This window comes from Labrus mixtus, chromosome 4, assembly GCF_963584025.1.
Source record: "Labrus mixtus chromosome 4, fLabMix1.1, whole genome shotgun sequence".
Lineage (NCBI taxonomy): Eukaryota > Metazoa > Chordata > Actinopteri > Labriformes > Labridae > Labrus > Labrus mixtus.
In genome coordinates this window covers 19,831,156-19,849,673 of record NC_083615.1, presented here as the reverse complement: position 1 = coordinate 19,849,673, position 18,518 = coordinate 19,831,156, and the positions used below count along the sequence as shown (strand labels likewise).

At 46.6% G+C, this 18,518-nt stretch overlaps 1 protein-coding gene across 1 annotated transcript; it reads left to right on the top strand.

The window, feature by feature from the left end:
* The first annotated feature begins 799 nt into the window (after positions 1-799).
* Positions 800-18,518, top strand: LOC132973032 (transcription initiation factor TFIID subunit 4-like). Its single transcript, XM_061036231.1, has 16 exons — positions 800-1,463; positions 4,163-4,640; positions 4,875-5,041; positions 5,966-6,040; positions 6,315-6,506; positions 6,629-6,751; positions 7,479-7,568; positions 7,851-8,033; positions 8,160-8,235; positions 8,326-8,431; positions 9,794-9,963; positions 10,089-10,219; positions 10,565-10,690; positions 10,865-10,921; positions 11,106-11,228; positions 14,815-18,518. The coding sequence occupies exons 1-16, from the start codon at positions 807-809 to the stop codon at positions 14,977-14,979; spliced, it is 2,919 nt and encodes a 972-aa protein (XP_060892214.1). The 5' UTR covers positions 800-806; the 3' UTR covers positions 14,980-18,518.

The following is an 18,518-nucleotide window of genomic DNA, read 5'->3' as shown; positions in this document are numbered from 1 at the left end:
GCCATCCTCGGGGCTGTCCCAGAAACCATGAAAAGCAGAAATAAGATGTATTTATTACATATACTTATCGTAGCAGCCAAGAAGGCAATAACATTGAACTGGCTTAAGAGAGACCCCCCAACCCACGAGTCTTGGAAATTAGTTGTCAAAGGAATTTACATAATGGAAAAGATAACTTTTAAAATAAGACCGCAAAATGCAAAATTCCTTGACAGATGGTTTCCATGGCAACACATGATGGAGGATGTTAAGATACAGGTTGGCAAGGGAAATTGGTGATATCTTAATTTAGTAAAATATATAATGAATAGGGGATGTATGGAAACACTATTTTGGTTGCAAAAACTGAAATTAAATCATGGTTAATTATGGGTGTGTCACTTTTTTGTTTTGGTCTGTTTTGTTTTGGGTTTGTGTGTGTGTGTGTTTTTTATGTGGGTTGCTTGTTTTTTGTTATATTTTTCAAAAAATAAAAAATAAATGTTCAAATAAACAAGCCTGTGATTAAAGTTGTGTTTGTGAAGATGTATAAAGTATTAGCAGAAATAAGTGAGTATTACATTATAAGCTCTAAGAATAATAAAAAAAGATCTAATAAAAGTTAAAATCTCACAGTGAAATAGACTCTATATTCACTCCAGCTGAAACGAGTGTTTACAGAGAGTTTCACCTCTAGCTCTCACCTGTGCAGTCCATCGGCTCGCTGGGAAATCTACTTCTTCTAGTGCTATGCTCCAAAACAACACGGATCCTCCGCGCATGCGTACATTCTAAAATACGATTTGCACAACGGTGTAACATCAAAGATGGCGGGAGCCTCCGACCCACTGGAGGACATGCTCTTCAATGAGGTGGATGAGAAAGCAGTTAGCGACCTAGTTGGCTCTCTGGAATCACAGCTGGGCGACCGAAAGGCACCCGGGGCGTCTTATTCCGACGGGAAACGGGACGCAGCTCCGCCGCCGGTTACACACTTCTCAGGAAAAGTGCGCGAGCCACCGGGGTCTGTGGAGCCGCAACAAGGGCATCAGAAAGCGGGGTTAACCGGAGAACAGGGCGCTAATGAGTCGCTTTCCGGTAAACCTCTCACCTCCTCTACCTCCTCTGTGTCCGCCGGGGCCGTGACTCCCGCCGCAGTTGCTCCTCAGACAGTCGGAGCTTCACCGACCGTCCCCCCCGCACCGGGACCCGGAACTTTGAGCACTCAGTCCGGGGCTGCTAGCTTCCCCCGAGCGGCGGTCCAGGGTCCGAGCACCACCACCGGCCCCCCGGGGGAGGCGATCCGGACCGCGTCTCCCGGAGTACAAAGTTTGAACGGCAGCCCCGGAGCTGTGAAGTTGGTGAACTCCCCCGCAGCCCCCCCAGCGGTCGGGAGCGGGTCTGTTATCAGCACTGTCAGTCCCGGGGGGTCCACGATCATCGCCCCCATGGCCTCACAGCCCGGGTTCCCCGGACACCCACAGGTCTGTCTCTCCGTCCTCTCTCACAGAACACCCCCCCCCCCCCCCCCCCCCCCAATATCCCCTGAGTATGTGTCACATGTTTATAAAGAGCTACTGGTTTCATGTCTTCATTTGTTTTCTGTGGTACGGAAGCCTGAAGTGGACAAACATGCTTTATTTAGTGATAAGGAGCAGGGCCGTCTGCAGGATGTCTGGGCCCCATGAACAGAACTCACATGCCCCCCCCCCCCAAAAAAAAAACAAAAAAAAACACAGTCTCAGCCAACCATGAGATAGACAAGGGCCTTTCAGATAGGATGTGGACTGTGCTCGCCACGGGTTAGAGCAGCGGACGAGCACGCACTCAGATCCATCATCAGCAAGAGTCGCTAAGCGATTGTAAACCGGGAAAGTAGCTAGCTACTGTCTGGATGGTTAACTTAACTTTACATATCGAATTTTAACTTACCTTAAAGTTGGAGTCAGTAGAAATGTTTGTTGCATGACCATGAAATTGGGACCCTCCCCTTGCACGCCCTCCGCCTCCGACGTGTTGTTGGACACTTAGTTGTCTGAGTTATAAAATGCTCATGAACGCCTGCTCAGGTCCGAACAACAACCCGGATACTCGGGAAAGAATGAGGTGCCCGACTTGACCAGACGTCATATTCGTCATCACATGTGAAAGATGTTAATTTGGTAGAGCACCGCTCACCGAGCGAGGTCACAAAGTGATTTACGATAAAATACTTAAAATCAATTCTCATATTTCGCATCAGCTTTTGTCTCAAATATAACTCACAACAGAGTTATTCACACATCTTCTTCGTCGTAGCGTCCACGCTGTTTGTTGTTGTTGTTGTTACAACATTCAGCCTTTAGAACTGACAACACGTGAACACGCTGAAGTCTGAAGAACGACTCCCAGACTCTGAAACTGGAACCATCAGAGCAGCACCTGAATGCATCATGAGACCACACCCACCCATCCTGCAGCATCACGTTCCTGTGCACGACTTCAAACATCAAATGATTGGTTGATCGCAGGAAGTAGTGTGTACGTTTACTGCTTGTAGCTACACTGCAAGCTAACGCACGCTAGCACAAGCTAACCGCTGGTGTTTGTCACCTGCCTGTCCAACAGGAAGCAGACCAACTCCACGTCCACGGGTAAAAGACAACACAAGGTTCACCCTCGTTTTAGAACGAGCTTTATCCCCTTGGTGTTTCTCCTCACTGTGATTATATTTTCTCTTCTTTGCTGCTACGTCCACGTCCGTCATATTCACCAGTTTGAATAGCGTCCAATCACTGAACTCCTAAACTCACCTGCTGCGCTCTCATTGGCTGGAGGAAACACACCAGCTCCGCCCAGAAACGTCCCGAGTCAACCAGAACAAAGCAGAACAGTAAAATCCAGTCAGAGGACAGAGTCTCTGCAGACACAGGCTGCATCCGAAATGCCAAGTACATACTCAATCTGCCAGTAGTCAACAGGCAGTACCTACTATCTGTGCTGTATACTGTTTAGTACCTACTGTTCAGTAGGCGCGCACAGTAGGCAGATATTTGGGGTTATACATGTTCAACATGAGTCTGAAACCAGGTAGAGTACCACAGCTTTAGAAGACATCTTGTGTGGTGCACCGAAGACTTCCCACCCAAAGGACTTCAACCACTACAGGCTGGTGGCACTTACATCACACACGGGCTGTATCTGAATTGCCAAGTACATACTCAATCTGTCAGTAGGCAGTACCTACTATCTGTGCTGTATACTGTTAGTACCTACTATTCAGTAGGCAGATATTTGTTCCTACTTCATCTGATTCATTCAGTATGGAAGTTACGTCATTTACGTTTCCCGAACCGGCCACATTCACCCGTTTTTCTTTTGTTTGTTTTTTTGTTTAGCTTTATTCAAGAGGAGTAATGCTCATATACAGTCAGGTAAACAAAAAACAATATCACAATGTAAATCAAGTAAAAGACAGATTAAATAAATTGAATATTAAATACAGTACATAAAGGAAAGTACAAATGAAAGACAGTAATATACAGAATATAAAGTAAAATAAACCAATAAAGACGCATTTAAATAGTGAAATCATTATTTAAATAGAGGGGGAAAGGTTGTAAAAAGGTAATAATGTATATATTTGTTATATTTTCTGTTGTTAATTAAAAGTAGTGATTTCAGTCCGGACTTTAACTCTAGATTAAAAATTGATTCAATTAATCCACGCTCGTTTGTTTTGATTTGGAGGCGGACGTGAAGTGTGAAATGTTTAATTTCGCACAGCATTGTGGGTAAAATACAATTCATTTCCTGAAAGCACGCATCCGATCCATACTGCATGAAACCCGGAAGTTAGTATACTGAAATGTTCAGTATACTGAGGTGGACACAAAAAATGCATACTGAATGACCACGAAAGTTTAGTATACTGAAACTCCATACTGAAAAGTACGTACTGCCTACTGAACTGTGACTATTCGGAAACGGCCACAGTCACCACCACACATGTATGGAGGCCCAGGAGGGACGATGGAGCAGTGTCACTTCAGGAGAAGTCTGTATTTTATTTTGAAGGAGACAGGAAACTGACTATCTTTAAGTAAAAACAGCTTTCCTTTAAGTCTGTATTTTATTTTGAAGGCGAACGCTGACGACTCTATCTTTAACTTGTTTGATCTTAAATGATCTCTTCTGACCTCAGACCTCAGCGGTGACCCCTGGTGGACCCCTGCAGAGACACACTGGCCCAGTGACCCAGAATGGAGTGGACCCCAAAGGAGCCCCACTGGTGGTCCCGGGTGCACCCTCGCCTCAGGTCCTGAACCACAGCACGGCCCCTCTGCACACCAAGGTACTGCTGCCCACCCAGCCCACCTCCGGGAGCTCCGTCATCCTGACCAGCACCCCCCCTCTCACCGCTCAGTCCCCCGTCAGTCAGACCCAGACAGGGCCCAGTCCGGCTCCCGGGGGCATGAAGACCACCGTGAATGGGGTGGCCCCGCCCACTGTGGCCTTGGTAAGACCACCAGGCGTAGCTGTGGGGGCCACCTCCGTCCAGCAACAGAGGCCTGGGCTGGTGGCTACACCCACCAGAGCGGCGGCCCCTCAGCCCCAGATTGCGGTCCGGCCTCAGCAGCAGACCACCATCCAGCTGCCCCCCGGGTTCTCCATGCCGCCAGGTGAGAGACACAGAACATGATATCTATTTGACACCACAACAACACAAATAGAAGTCTTAGACACACATATATTTTATTATTTTTCATTATAAAAATTGCAGAGAAAGAAATCTTTTTAACGCTTTAGTACTTTTGATCCCATCGATCCTTAAAATAACTTTAAAGATAGAATAAAAACAGCTGATCTGAGCTCTGCAGCTGGTCATCAGACTATGACAACTGTCTCCTCCTAAGGTATGGTTCTGGTCCGGACCGAGACCGGTCAGCTGGTGATGGTCCCTCAGCAGGTCCTGGCTCAGGCTCAGGCAAAGACGCAGCAGAGCCAGACGGTCGGCAATATCACACAGAGACCAGCCACGCCAACCGCCGCAGCCACCATCCGAGTTTCCACCGCCTCCACGGTGAGTCTGATCCCCGTCTGAGCCGTGAGCTTCTCTTCACAATGTAGCCATTTAAGTGTCGGAGGGTCAAAGGTCAGCGGCCGTCCTCCTGGTCACACAGATTATAACGCTGAGATGTAGATGTGTGACGCAGCTGAATCTTTAATAACTGCTGGATCTGGTCTTCCTCATGTTTGGGACTGGTTGTTTTGGTCTTTTGTGTCTGAACAGAAGCCTTTAAAGGTTATTGTGAAATCTTCAGCCGGAACTCATTAACAAAACAGCTGATTTACCATCATGAACTCAGGTCAGCTGCTGCCTCATCCAGTTAGTTTTTAGTTGTTAGATAAATATGATGATTGATTCAAAATACTCAAACTACCTGATGGAGGCAGAGGTAGACCAGCAGCTGCTGAGTCCTGTGAGGTAAAAGTTCTGTTTTTCTTAGTGTAGTGTGTGTTTGTAGAGAGTGATGTGACAGATCTTTGTGGTCTCTCTCTGTAGGGATCCTTTCTGTAACAATGTCACACACTTCGGCCGTGTTCACAATTCAGTGTTGAATCTACACCCTCATGAACTCTACATACTTGAGTCCGCCTGGCGTTTATTCTGAATGCCCAGCGTCTTTTTTTCAATTGTTCCTAATGAGTAGAGAGCATTTACAGCAGCAGGAGGCCGCCTGGAGAAAGTGGGTACAAGGTGTCTTACCTGCTGCACACGTTACAGTCTGTTTACCTGCTGCACACGTTACAGCCTGTTTACCTGCTGCACACGTTACAGCCTGTTTACCTGCTGCAGACGTTACAGCCTGTTTACCTGCTGCACACGTTACAGCCTGTTTACCTGCTGCACACGTTACAGTCTGTTTGCTTGCTGCACACGTTACAGCCTGTTTACCTGCTCCAGCCTGTTTAAATCATAATTTTTTTTCTTTGTTGTCTGCAGGTTCCTCAGACAGTCCGTTTAGCTACCCCTGCTCAGACCAGAATGGTTCATTCTCCCTCCACCAACACAGTTCAGGTGAGTGATACCTTCACACACAAACACACACATATCCAATCAGGGACAGAGCAGATATCAGCACTGCTGGGGCAGCCAGCTGTTCCTCATCCTCAGAGCGAATGTAGGACTGATGAACAGCATCAACATAAAAACAGATCAGACTCAAAGAAAACAAACGTGAACTCCATCAAGCTGTTGGTTTAATAAATAAACTGTTTTAATTGGACATTTAATGAAACGTTTCCATGCTTGGCGGTGGTTTCTCTCCTTGATGATGTTTGTCGTTTCTCAGAAGGCCATCACGGTGGCTCCTGGCGGTGCTGCGGTGTCGGTGAAGATGACCCCCCCTCAGAAGGCCCAGACCGTGATCACAGCAGGCGGGACGCCTACGGCCAAACCAGCCGGAGTCCCCACTACCCCCCATACCAGCACGCCGCCCACCACTACCACCACGCCAGCTAACAGAGTCACAGTGGTGTCACAGGTTGGGTCAAATTTACATTTTATTTATATTTATATTTCTAACTGTGACACAAGATGGACGTGAGGAATGTAACATGACACCTGTGTGAGCACCTGACTGACTGATTGTGTCGTTACAAACAGGAAATGCAAGAAAACGTGAAGAAATGCAAGAACTTCCTCGCCACGCTCATCAAGCTGGCATCCCACAACTCGCCCTCCCCAGATACCTCCAAGAATGTGAAGGCCCTGGTGCAGGACCTGCTGGTGAGCTGCTTCATTCATAGGAGTCTGTACTGGGGTCTAAGGGGGCCAAAACTGGGATCTTAACTGGGGTCTAAACTGGGGTCTAATTGGCATCTTCCCAAATTGTAACTTGGTCTAATGGGAGCATTATCATTTTTCACTGGGGTCTAACTGGTGTCAAACAAGGGCTTGACTGGAGTCTAACTGATATTGAATTGGAGTCTAATGGGCATTTTACTGGAATATAATTGAAGTCTATCCTGGTATAATCTTGGGTCAAAGAGGTCTAACCGGGGTCTTAGGGCGCACTCACACTAGTACCAGTCGCCCTATACCTAGCTCTGACTGTATAGGAACTGGAGGGTGAATCATGCCGAATGTGAGTCTACCATGGGCCTAACTGGGGTCAAACTGGAGTGTAACTGGTGTCTGTGTTTACAGGAGGGTTACTGCTGTCAAACTGGGGTCAAAATGGGGTCTTACTTGAATGTATCTATGTTTACAGGAGGGTAACTACTGTCTAACTGGGGTCAAACTGGAGTGTAACTGGAGAGTGAAACATCTCTACCTGGGTACTAACTTGAATTTAACCGGACAGGGAATCATGTCTAACTGCGGTGAAACTGGGGTCAAACTGAGGTCTTACATGGCAGTAACTGCAGTCTAATGTAGGTCTAACTTGGGTCTTACTGTTACAGGGGAGTTACTAATGCCCAGCTTGGGGTCTAACTGGTGTCTGTGTTTACAGGATGCAAAGATCGAGCCTGAGGAGTTCACCACTCGGCTGCAGGCTGAGCTCAAGTCCTCCCCACAGCCCTACCTCATCCCCTTCCTCAAGGTACAAACGCTACTACAACCACTCAGCTACTGTTAGCGTTACGTCTACTATTAGGGCTACATCTACTGTTAGCGCTATCTCTACTGTTAGCGCTGTCTCTACTGTTAGCGCTGTCTCTACTGTTAGCGCTACGTCTACTGTTAGCACTTTGTTTAATGTTCATACTAAGATAATTTGTATTCTTTTGCTCTAATATATTTTGCTCATTCATAAATATAATATATTTTTAACTGAGTATTTGATATAACTTTATTCAAATTCTTTCTGTTTTGTAATCCACAGAAAAGTCTCCCTGCTCTCCGTCAGTCTCTGCTCAGCAGTCAGCAGTCCCTGGTGACCCCGAGCACATCAGTGCCCCCCCTTGCTGCCCCCGGCTCCGTCACCACAACCGCCATCAGACCACGCCTACCCATCAGCCCGGCCAGCAGCACAGTCAGACTGAACCCGCCGCTCACCAACACTCTGGTACGAGTCCTCTCACTCTGCAAACACTCAGGACTGGAGACCTGTTCAAGTTTAATACACAGAAAACAGATAAAAATTAACTTTATTTAATTTTAATGAAATGTTGTGTCGTCTGTGGACGTGCAGGCTGTGAACAGAGCAGGTGCTCAGAGCGTTCAGACCCGCTCACCTGTCGTCTTCAGTCAAAGTATCAGACCTCAAGGTGAGTCCAGCAGCATCAGGTGATCAGACAGATGAACCCTAATCCTAGATGAAACATATCTGATCCCGTTTGACGTTTTTCTCTCTGCAGGGAATCTCGTTAGAGGACCTACAACTATCATCGGAAAAAGTCCTGTTAACCTTGCAGCTCAGGCCAATCAGAGGAAGCTGAGTGACCCTGGGGGCGGGACTTTCAGGTGACCTTTCTAACATTTCTGCAGCTTTTGTTTTAGCTCGGATAAATTTGGGATATTTTACACGTAGAATAAGTTACTGTGTCCTTGGGCAAGACACTTAACCCCAATTTGCTTCGTCAGCGTCGTATGAATGTGTGTGACAGGGATAAGATACTTCTGATGGACTCTTTACTCAGCAGCCTCTACCATCAGTGTGAATGTTTAAAGAAATATACAAGCTCAAGTCCATTTGCTGATGCACCGGTTCAACATCATAAGCCGATATCAGTCCTGTTGACAAACATTGTCAAATAATTTGTCATGATCCAATGCCGGTAGCTGATGTTTATTTGTTGTGTCAATCAATTGAATGCTGACATCTAGAACACCTAACTACTGATTCAGAGGAGAAGTTTTTTTATTGGGCAGAGGAAGTGACCCGTTGGACGAACTCTGACTTGTTTTCATGTCAAACATGAGAGAACATGGTGCATTGTGGGAGTCTGACACCACAAGAAGTCATGAAACAAACATCTGTACCAGCCCTGAACAGTGCGTCTCTAGAAACTATAAATCAGTCACTGGATGAAGGCAGTGTTGTAGGAGAAGTATTTTTTAATACGGTGAGCCAAAAAGGCCTTTTTAAATAAACTTTTTGAATTTGTCAAATGATGCAATATCTTGTTTTAGATCTGATCTGAATGTAGAGAGTAGTGTCTCCGAATACGCTCAACCCGGTCATCTGTCCAAACTTGCAGATGGGGTTCCACAGGGTTCAGTTTTTGGGGCCTTACTTTTTAGCTCATATTAGGAGTGACCCTAAATCATGTAATCTTCAACGATTCGTCCGTCAGAGCCTCAGTCGACTGCCAGTCTCAGAGTCGAGCCGGAGGATCATTCCATTCCAGCTCTATGGGGGTGTTTAATGCCTAACTTTACATACATTAGTCTGTTTTTCATGACTCAGAGCCTCACCTTAATAATATGTAGTGAGGTATATATGAAACTTGGTCCATGATTCAGACCTGAGCAAACAAACTAAAGGTGTGAAAACTCTTTTGACTCATCCTGCAACAGGACATGTGGGGAAAACAAGAAATCATCTCATAATAATTCATGAAGATTAGAGATGTAAAGTTCAACTTAAAGACAAACATCACTGATGAGTGTCGGATGCTTTAAAACCTAAACCTGCAGTACACAGGTCAGCCAGGAGGGGGCAGCATGTCTACAGTACAGGGTGCTCTCTCTCTGTGTGTGACATCACAGCAGTGTGTGAGCAGAGGTCCTGAAGTGTGTGTGCACACTCACATTTCTGGTTCTGTGTTCATGTTTGTATCTAAATTTAAATAAATCATTGTTTTTGTTTTTTGCTTTCCTCAGAGATGACGATGACATCAACGATGTGGCGTCCATGGCTGGCGTCAACCTTAACGAGGAAAACGCCCGTATCCTAGCAACCAGCTCTGAGCTGGTAGGGACAAAGATCAGGTCGTGTAAAGACGAGTCCTTCCTGCCCACCGGCCTGCTGCACCGGCGCATCCTGGACACAGGTACGCTCACCTATCACTGCACATGACACGATGACCTGATGAAATGTCAGAGGTCAGGGTTTAGAACAGGAAGTGGATTTGGTGAACAGGTTTTCACTTTTTGTGTGTGTGTGTGTCTCTCTCAGCTAAGAAGCTCGGTGTGAGCGAGGTTCCCCTGGAGGTGGTTAACTTCATCTCCCATGCCACCCAGTCCAGACTGCGCTCGCTGCTTGAGAAGGTTTCAGCCGTCGCTCAGCACCGAGCGGACGGGGGCAAGGCAAGGACACACAAACACGCGCGCACACACACACACACACACACACATACTCGATTCTCCATGTCTTCGTCTTGTTCTCTTTCATCTCTAAACTCTGTTTTTCTTCCTCCTTCTCCTCAACCACATCCTCCTTCTCTTCCACATCCTCTTTCTCCACCTTGTTTTCTTTCTCCTCCTCCTCCCACTCCTGCTCTTCTTTCTTCTCTTACTTTGCATGCTTCTCCTCCTCCTCTTCTCCTCTCTCCTCTTCCTCCTCCTCCTTCTCTTCCTCCTCCCCCTCCTCTTCCTCTTCTTCTTTCTCCTCCTCCTCCTCTTCGTCTTCTTCTTTCTCCTCCTCTTCCTCAGGATGAAGAGCATCACGAGCCGACGTCGGACGTTCGCTCTCAGCTGCGTTTCTTTGAGCAGTTGGAGCGGATGGAGAAACAGAGGAAAGACGAGCAGGAGAGAGAGATCCTGCTGAAGGCTGCCAAGGTACACACACACACACACACACTTATAAATACGGATCACTGTGTTCACCATCGATCATTATACTAAAAAAGATTTTATGATGAATTTTCTGCAGTACACCTCACACCTGTGAGCAGCCGTCAGGTGTTCAAAGCTTCTCAGGTAAACGTGTCAATGTGTTTGTTTCTCTTGCAGAGTCGAGCGAGACAAGAAGATCCCGAGCAGGCTCGCCTGAAGCAGAAGGCTAAAGAGGTACAAGCACTGTTTCAGCTCCGCCTCATTTACTTGTTCACCTGCTCTGCTTCACATCACCTGAGCGTCTCTGAACCAATCAGCGATCCCCGTCTGATTGATGATGAGATCTGTGAATCTGGTGAAGTCAGCGGTTAGCATTAAAAGTATGTCAGGAACTTTAATTTGTGTTTTTCCTCTTTAGATGCAACAGCAGGAGCTGGCTCAGATGAGACAACGAGACGCCAACCTCACAGCGCTCGCCGCCATCGGGCCGCGCAAGAAACGCAAAATGGACTCACCGGGGGGGTCGACGGCTGGCACAGAGGTGAGAGATCAAACACACACTCAGGGGGGATTGACTCTACATGTTCCCATGCTCATGTCCCTTTGATGAAGGAGCGGCCACTTCCTGAATCCTGGCTCAGACTGCAGATTATTGGGATGATTTGAGGATCTTGGTGTTGTTCCCGTCTCGAGGCGGTTTGGAACCGATTATCTCGCAGTGTGAGTCGTATAAAGATCTTAACGTCCCAGATCAGCTTGGAGATGGTCGGGGACGCCTCGGTTAATATCAAACATGTTTGATATTTAGGATTTAAAATCTTGACGATTACATCATGAAAGGGTCTGGAGGAGGTGTGACTACATTTAACTCCAGAGACAGTAGTCATGGCGACGGGCGGCAAGACTCAACCCGTAAAGACGTACGCACTTCTCACCAGATGACCTCGGCCTCCTGCCAAAGTTACATAGTGCTGAAAACAGGCGAGCGGAGCGCTCTGTGGACACGAGAGAGACTGTGTGTGTGTGTGAGTGCGTGTGTGACCTTTTCCATCACTCTGACTGTGACCACAGTTGAGTGAAGGGGGTCAGTGTCCGCCTGCAGCTTTGTTATGGGTGTGACTCCCCCCCCCCTCCTATCTGCCCCCCCTCTCTGCCCCTGGGGGTGCAGCCATAGATTCAGCTCTGCAGAAATGAGCCCGGGGCAGGGTGTTAGAGGGGAGGGAGGGGGGAGGTTTCACAGCCTGGGGGAGCTTCCTGCCTCGTGCTTTGCCCCGCCCTCACCCACATGCTCTCTCTCTCTCGCCACACACATCCCGCCTGAGGCTCGCCCCCCAGCACACCCAGACAAAGAGTGGAGTGATGGGGTGGGGGCGGCCTGCAGAGAAATCCAACATTTAAGGGGGAGTTGATGAAGCGCCGACAGGGGGCAATGAACTCTGGGAAATGTGAGCTATGTGCTGGCCTGATGTCAGTGATGCAGCTGCATGAACCCGGCTGTCATCGTTTCAGAATATAACTTTGATACTGCTCGAGTAAAAATCAGATGATTTTGATTCCATGGCAACAGAAATCGAAGTCCTAGACACCCGATGTTGGGTCATCAGTTGCAGATAAACTTCTGCACACTGTCTCTAGTCCACAGATAGTTTGGCAACCAATGGACGAGCAGGCAAAGCTGGAGGGGAGTGACTAGAGGGGGATTGACTCTACATTAGTTTAGAGAGGAGCGACCCTCGCTCTCTCCAGCTTTGATCATTAAAATAACAGATGATATCAAACATGAGGTACGAGCGTCTAAAACATGTTGATGACCCTAACAATGAGGTGCTGAACGTTCCTTACATCCTGAATGTGAAACCTGCTGACCCGAGCTGCTGAAAGGAGTTTCAGGTTATTTGTTGTTCCTCTCTCGCAGGAGGAGAACAAAGCTGCGGCGTTGCTAGCGTGTATTCATGACAGGCTGCAGCCCCGGGGTGCTGGGGGAGGGAGGCGGTGGTGGGGGGGGAGCGGGGGAGGGTGGGACTGGGGAGGGTGGGACTATCTGAAGCCAGATCAGGCCTGCAGACGGGAGCTAAAGGGCGTACTGCAGCCACCCGAGGGCCCGTCAGACTGAGAGGCTCCTCACTTTTTGCAGGAGGAAAACGTTCAGAGTGGATTAAAGGTGAATGACACAAGGAGACTGATGATGTCATCAGTCAGGTGGGAGAAACCCCTTAACTACAAACACAGGAACTGTTTTTAGTGTTTAGGTTGTTTAACATATAAGGTTATAGTGACACATATACTGTGTGTGTGTGTGTGTGTGTGTGTGTGTGTGTGTGTGTGTGTGTGTGTGTGTGTGTGTGTGTGTGTGTTCATAATGCTCTGATTGTGTCCTGTGCTGTCAGCTCTGCCTGCAGGCTCTGCTCACACACACATGCTGCAGCTCAGTTATCTACACACACACACGCTGCAGCTCAGTCATCTACACACACACACACAGCCTCAAACTCCATCAGAAGCTGAACCCCGTCTGTTAGATCAATCTAACCCGCAATTTTCACATGGGGTGTTCCACCAGCACCACGCTTTTGCTCCGTCTTGAGGGCGTGCACCCTGCCCCACTGGGTCTGTTTCTGGAGCATGAGCTGTACACACAGGCTCATAAGATCACAGGAGAACTACAAGTTCCTCCAGTGTCCACTAGAGTCTGTCTCCTGCAGTGAGTCACTCCCCATAGAGCCCCATGTTAAAATGTCCAACTTTACAGCTGCAGTTCCTCCAGTGTCCACTAGAGTCTGTCTCCTGCAGTGAGTCAGTCTCCATAGCAATTTAACTCCCAGTCAGGTGAACTGGTTTGGTCCCAGTGTTCAGAGGGGAAAGAGGGCCTGTTGGAGCAGAGTCTGAGAGCTGCAGGGCCCGGGTGTTACCTGTCCTCAGGCTGCAGACACACCTGAGACAGGAAGGTGTGGTGATCGTCCTGCAGGTCTGGACTCAATGAGGGATTAAAGGGAGATCTGGTTCAACGTTGGTTGGAATTATTCAGACAAATAAACCTTTCGAAAGCTGTCACCAAACCAGAACTTTATTAAACTTCCAGTTCAATTCAAAATGATGTCGATACATGTTTGTTACCAAGGCAACAGAAACGGAAGTCCTAAGCCGTTTTCACATCTGCACCCCTCAGGAGGACTGCAGGAGGACTGCCCCTGAAATCCTCCTGATCTGGTTGTTCACACATGCACCCCTCAGCAGGAGAGCCATGCTTATGTATGTTGTGCTTTCTGCTTCAGTCAGCTTGCTTGGCTATTGTTCCATTCCACCTGATGATTCAAAGAGTGCGTGCTCCGTCCTTGGTGTTCTCCCCTCACAACAGAAAATATTGAACATGTCTGAGCAGATCAGTCAAAATCCCTCTTAACACTCGTCAGGAGAATCTGTAAAGATAATCTTTGAAGCCATCAGATAATCGGGCCTTTGCTGACTTGGGTCGGAACGGGGGAATCTTTTAGTGTGTACCCCGTTTCAGATAGAGAAGCAGACTTGGGACAGGTTGAGTCCGCCTAACCAGGTCAACATGTTGGTTTCTGACCTGACAGGTCAACATGTTGGTTTCTGACCTGACAGGTCAACATGTTGGTTTCTGACCTCACAGGTCAACATGTTGGTTTCTGACATCACAGGTCAACATGTTGGTTTCTGACCTCACAGGTCAACATGTTGGTTTCTGACCTCACAGGTCAACATGTTGGTTTCTGACATCACAGGTCAACATGTTGGTTTCTGACATCACAGGTCAACATGTTGGTTTCTGACATCACAGGTCAACATGTTGGTCTCTGACCTGATGGCCCACTGATAGCCTAGCGGTACAGAGGCTGTAGTCTGAATCATTTGCTGCATGTCATCCCTCCCTCTCTCTCCTCCCAACATGTCCTGTCTCTCTTCAGCTGTCCCATCCAATTTAGGCAAAATAACTGTAACAAAAAAAAGTATTGACCTGACCTGGGGACATCGCCACCTCCTGTAGAAGAGTCCAGTGAACAGATTCTCCGTCATGCTTCTACAATGAAACAGACTAATGAGATATAACTGTAGCTCCAGTCTGACTCTAACCCTCTCCCTCTCCCCCTCCCCTCCTCCCTCAGGTGGCGTCAGGCTCGGGTGCAGGCTCCTCCTCCTCGCCGGCCTCCTCACGCCAGCAGCTCCGTCAGCGGATCACACGAGTTAACCTCAGGGACTTCATCTTCTGTCTGGAGCAGGACCGCACCACGGCTCGCTCTCTGACGCTCTACAAGGCTCTGCTGAAATGAGGAGCCCCCTGCCCCCCCACCCTCCCCCGCTCGCTCACGTCCTCTGAGGTGGTTCATGGTCGCCGTTCATTCTGACTCCTGCAGCATCGTCTACTGATCAGTTTGTCCTCCTCAAGTGTTCTTAGGGTTGTCACAATACCAGATTTTTAAACTTCAGTACCAATCAGGATCGAAACGTGTTGATACCATGGCAACAGAAACGGAAGTCCTGGACACTCGGAGTTTGGTCATTTATTGTTTTTAATTATGGAAAGTCATGATGATGTTAAAAATGAATCCTGAGGTGAAGAACGTTCAGAGTGATGTCAGACTGAGAGATGAGCTGCTCAGGTCGTACCTGAACAGGTGTCTTCACAGCTCACATATTTATGGACTGATCCGGCTGCACTCGCTGAAAGTCGCAGGATCCTAAACGTGTTTTTAGAGTTTGGAACGTTCACGTCAAACCGTCAGATTTTAAACTTATCATAAATCATGAAGATGTTTTTTTTTTATCGAGCATCATGTCGTCATCAGAACGATGTGACCCCACGCAAAGTTCTGATGAACGACACAGAAGGTGTTTAGAGAGAGAGAGAGTGTGTGTGTGTGAGTGAGTGAACAGTTGTTGCAGGCTTGTGGGATAAGGATGCTGACTGACACATAGGAACAGTTAAAGGAACGGTTCAACATACAGATGAATCCTCTTTTCTACAGAGCAGATTAGCTTAGCACAAAGACTGGAAACGAGTGGAACCTGCTAGCCTGGCCTCAGTGAACTCAGATCTGGATTCTCTCGTAGGTTATGAGTAAAAATGTTTCCTGTGGAGCCGTGAGCCAGTGTTTTGGATGAAACGGTGTCCATGTTTACATGTCTCCTCGTCTTTGTGTAACTTCCTGGTTCTCACAGCTGCTGTCGCTTTAAGAAGCTTCTGAATCTGTTTTCAAAAAAACCTTGAGAACGTTTCAGTACCAAAACATCACCATTAACCCTTTTCAGAATACGTTTCTCCAAAAGCACCGTGACTAAGCCCAGCCGTCATCACGTCTTATTACTTTCTTACTGATTCCACGACGCCGTAATATCTGCGTCCCAGTCTGTGAGGTCACATTGTTTCGGCTTTGTGGAAGCACGGCACAGCGGGAGCTCCACATACAAACTCAGTCAGACATGCACACACACAGCGCTGTTCTCCCCCGCTGGCTCAGCTGATCCCGTCTCTCCTCTGTAACGCCTCTGAAGACGGTACAGAGGGGGGGGTCACTTCCTCCCCACATTACGCCGCCATGACATTCAGACTGAAGGAGAAACATCGGCGGTAAAAATCACAGCTTGAAACGGCGCTCTGAACAGAGCTACGTCACTGCAGGATTTAACCTGCTATATTTGACGTTTTCTATCCTCTCATGTACGGAAACCCCAAGTGGACAAACCTTTAATTCTACTGTGTTTTCCAATATGATCTCAAGAAAACAAGTCGTGAGACAGTCAGTGCGTGATCTCGGGTTGACGTGATGACTACATCAAGATCTGAACAAACAAAATGGCCAACTTTTAATAACCTTTTGTTGAAATTGATCGAACAAATTATATTGTTTTTAAAAATGTGTCATCAAAAAGATCACATGTACCAAACCGTCGCCATGAACCTTTGAACACAGCCATGCTAACTTTCATCCTGTTTTTTCATGCTAAGCTAAACTAGCTTTTTCACTGTTTCCATGATTTATGCTAAGGTAGCAGTTCCCCAAGTTAAGCTGTCATCATTATTATGCTGATCTAAACTGTTTCCATCAGTAATTAGTCTTTATGCTAAGCTAAACTAGCCTTCTCCACCAGCATTGTCATTATGCAAAGCTAAATCGGCGTATCCTCTCCGTGATCAGTCTTAGTGCTAAGCTAAATAAGCTTTTTCCACCAAGTTCTGAGTCATCAAGCTAACATAAAGTATCTCTGTTTCCTTCTGTCATGCTAAGCTTAGCTAGCAGTTTGTCTGGTTTATTTTCATTATGCTAAGCTAAAACAGCTTTTAAGTATTTTTTGTCTTCATGCTAAGCTTAACTATCCTTTCCACATTATGTGTCACAGTCATTTTGCTTCTTATGTCAAGCACTATGACAAATAACTGGATGAAAGGCTGATTAAGCTTAGCATAGCTTAGCTGTTCTTTAGTCATTATGCTGAGCTCAGAAAGCCTTTTCAGACAGTTGAAGGACTTCATGCTAAGCTAAACTAGCTGTTTCCATCTTTACAGTCATTAATCTAAGTTAGCTAGTTAAGCAAGAAATACAAGACATTTTAGGAAACTGCTAGCTTGTCTGTAATCTGTGATTTGGCTTTTTTCAACTTTTTTAAACATTATGCTAAGCTAAACAAGCAATTTTCTCCAGTTTCTTGTCATTTTGCTGATTTAAAGTATTTGTTAGCCAGTATGCAATTCTCAAAACAATTTCCAGCCAGAATATAGTCACTATGCTAATTTAAAAAGTGTTTTCGGTGTTTCCAGTCTTTAAACCAAGCTAGCAGTTTCTTGTCATTACACCAAACTGAAGTAGCTTTTTCCCTAGTTTATTGTCGTAGTATGACAAGATAATGGAAGAATCTGCTAGCTTAGCTGGGTATAATGACCTCTAATAAAGGGAAACTGCTATTTTAGCACTTAGCATGAAGGCTAAAAACTGTCTGAAAAGGCTATTTGAGCCTAGCAAAATGACTAAAACCTGCTGGAAAAGGCTAGTTTAGCTTAGCATAAAGACTAACAAATAGTGAAAAAAAGATGGATTAGTTTAGCATAATGACCAGATAATTGAAGGACAGTGCTAGCTTGTTTCCATCTATTATCAGTCATTAGTCTTAGGTTAACCTTTTTTGGATTTTAAGCATTATGCTAAGCTAAAGTAGCTTATGCTAACTGAAGCTAACCCTGTGCTGTCTGTCTGTTCATGGTTCTCACAGACATGATCGCATCATGATTCTGAAACATCAAGAGAAGAGGATAATTTAAATGTTGAACTGCGCCTTTAACTCGTGAATTACAGTTTTTTTTTTAGTTTCCGTTGCTCGTCACAGGGAGCTGGTTCTCCTTCACACTGTCAAACTCACTCGGGCTGCGTTCATGAAGGCTAACAAACCACAGGTCAGACTACATTCCTCCTCTTCGTCCCGCCACTTAGCTCATCATGCAGCTCGTCTCGATCTGAAGCGTCGACCCCGTAGCGTTGAAGGTGAACCTGTCCGAGTAGTTGAATATGCAGTTTATCTTCACAGTTTGAGAGTTTTGAAGCGGATATTCAAAGCGGTGTGTACATTGAAGGTTTTTAACGCTTTAAATGTCTCTCCCCTCATATCGGGCATTTGGTTTGTATAGTCTCTAGCTGAGCGACGCTGTGCTGGATCTCCTGTATATTCAGTCACAGCGCCATCTGTTGGAAGGACACAATTTTTGCGACTATTTATATTTCCTACATTCTGTATTCAATCCTGACGCATTTCAGGCAATGCAATTTTACAGTTGTTTGTACCTTTGCAAAAAAAATGAAATAAAGAAAATGAGAAAGAA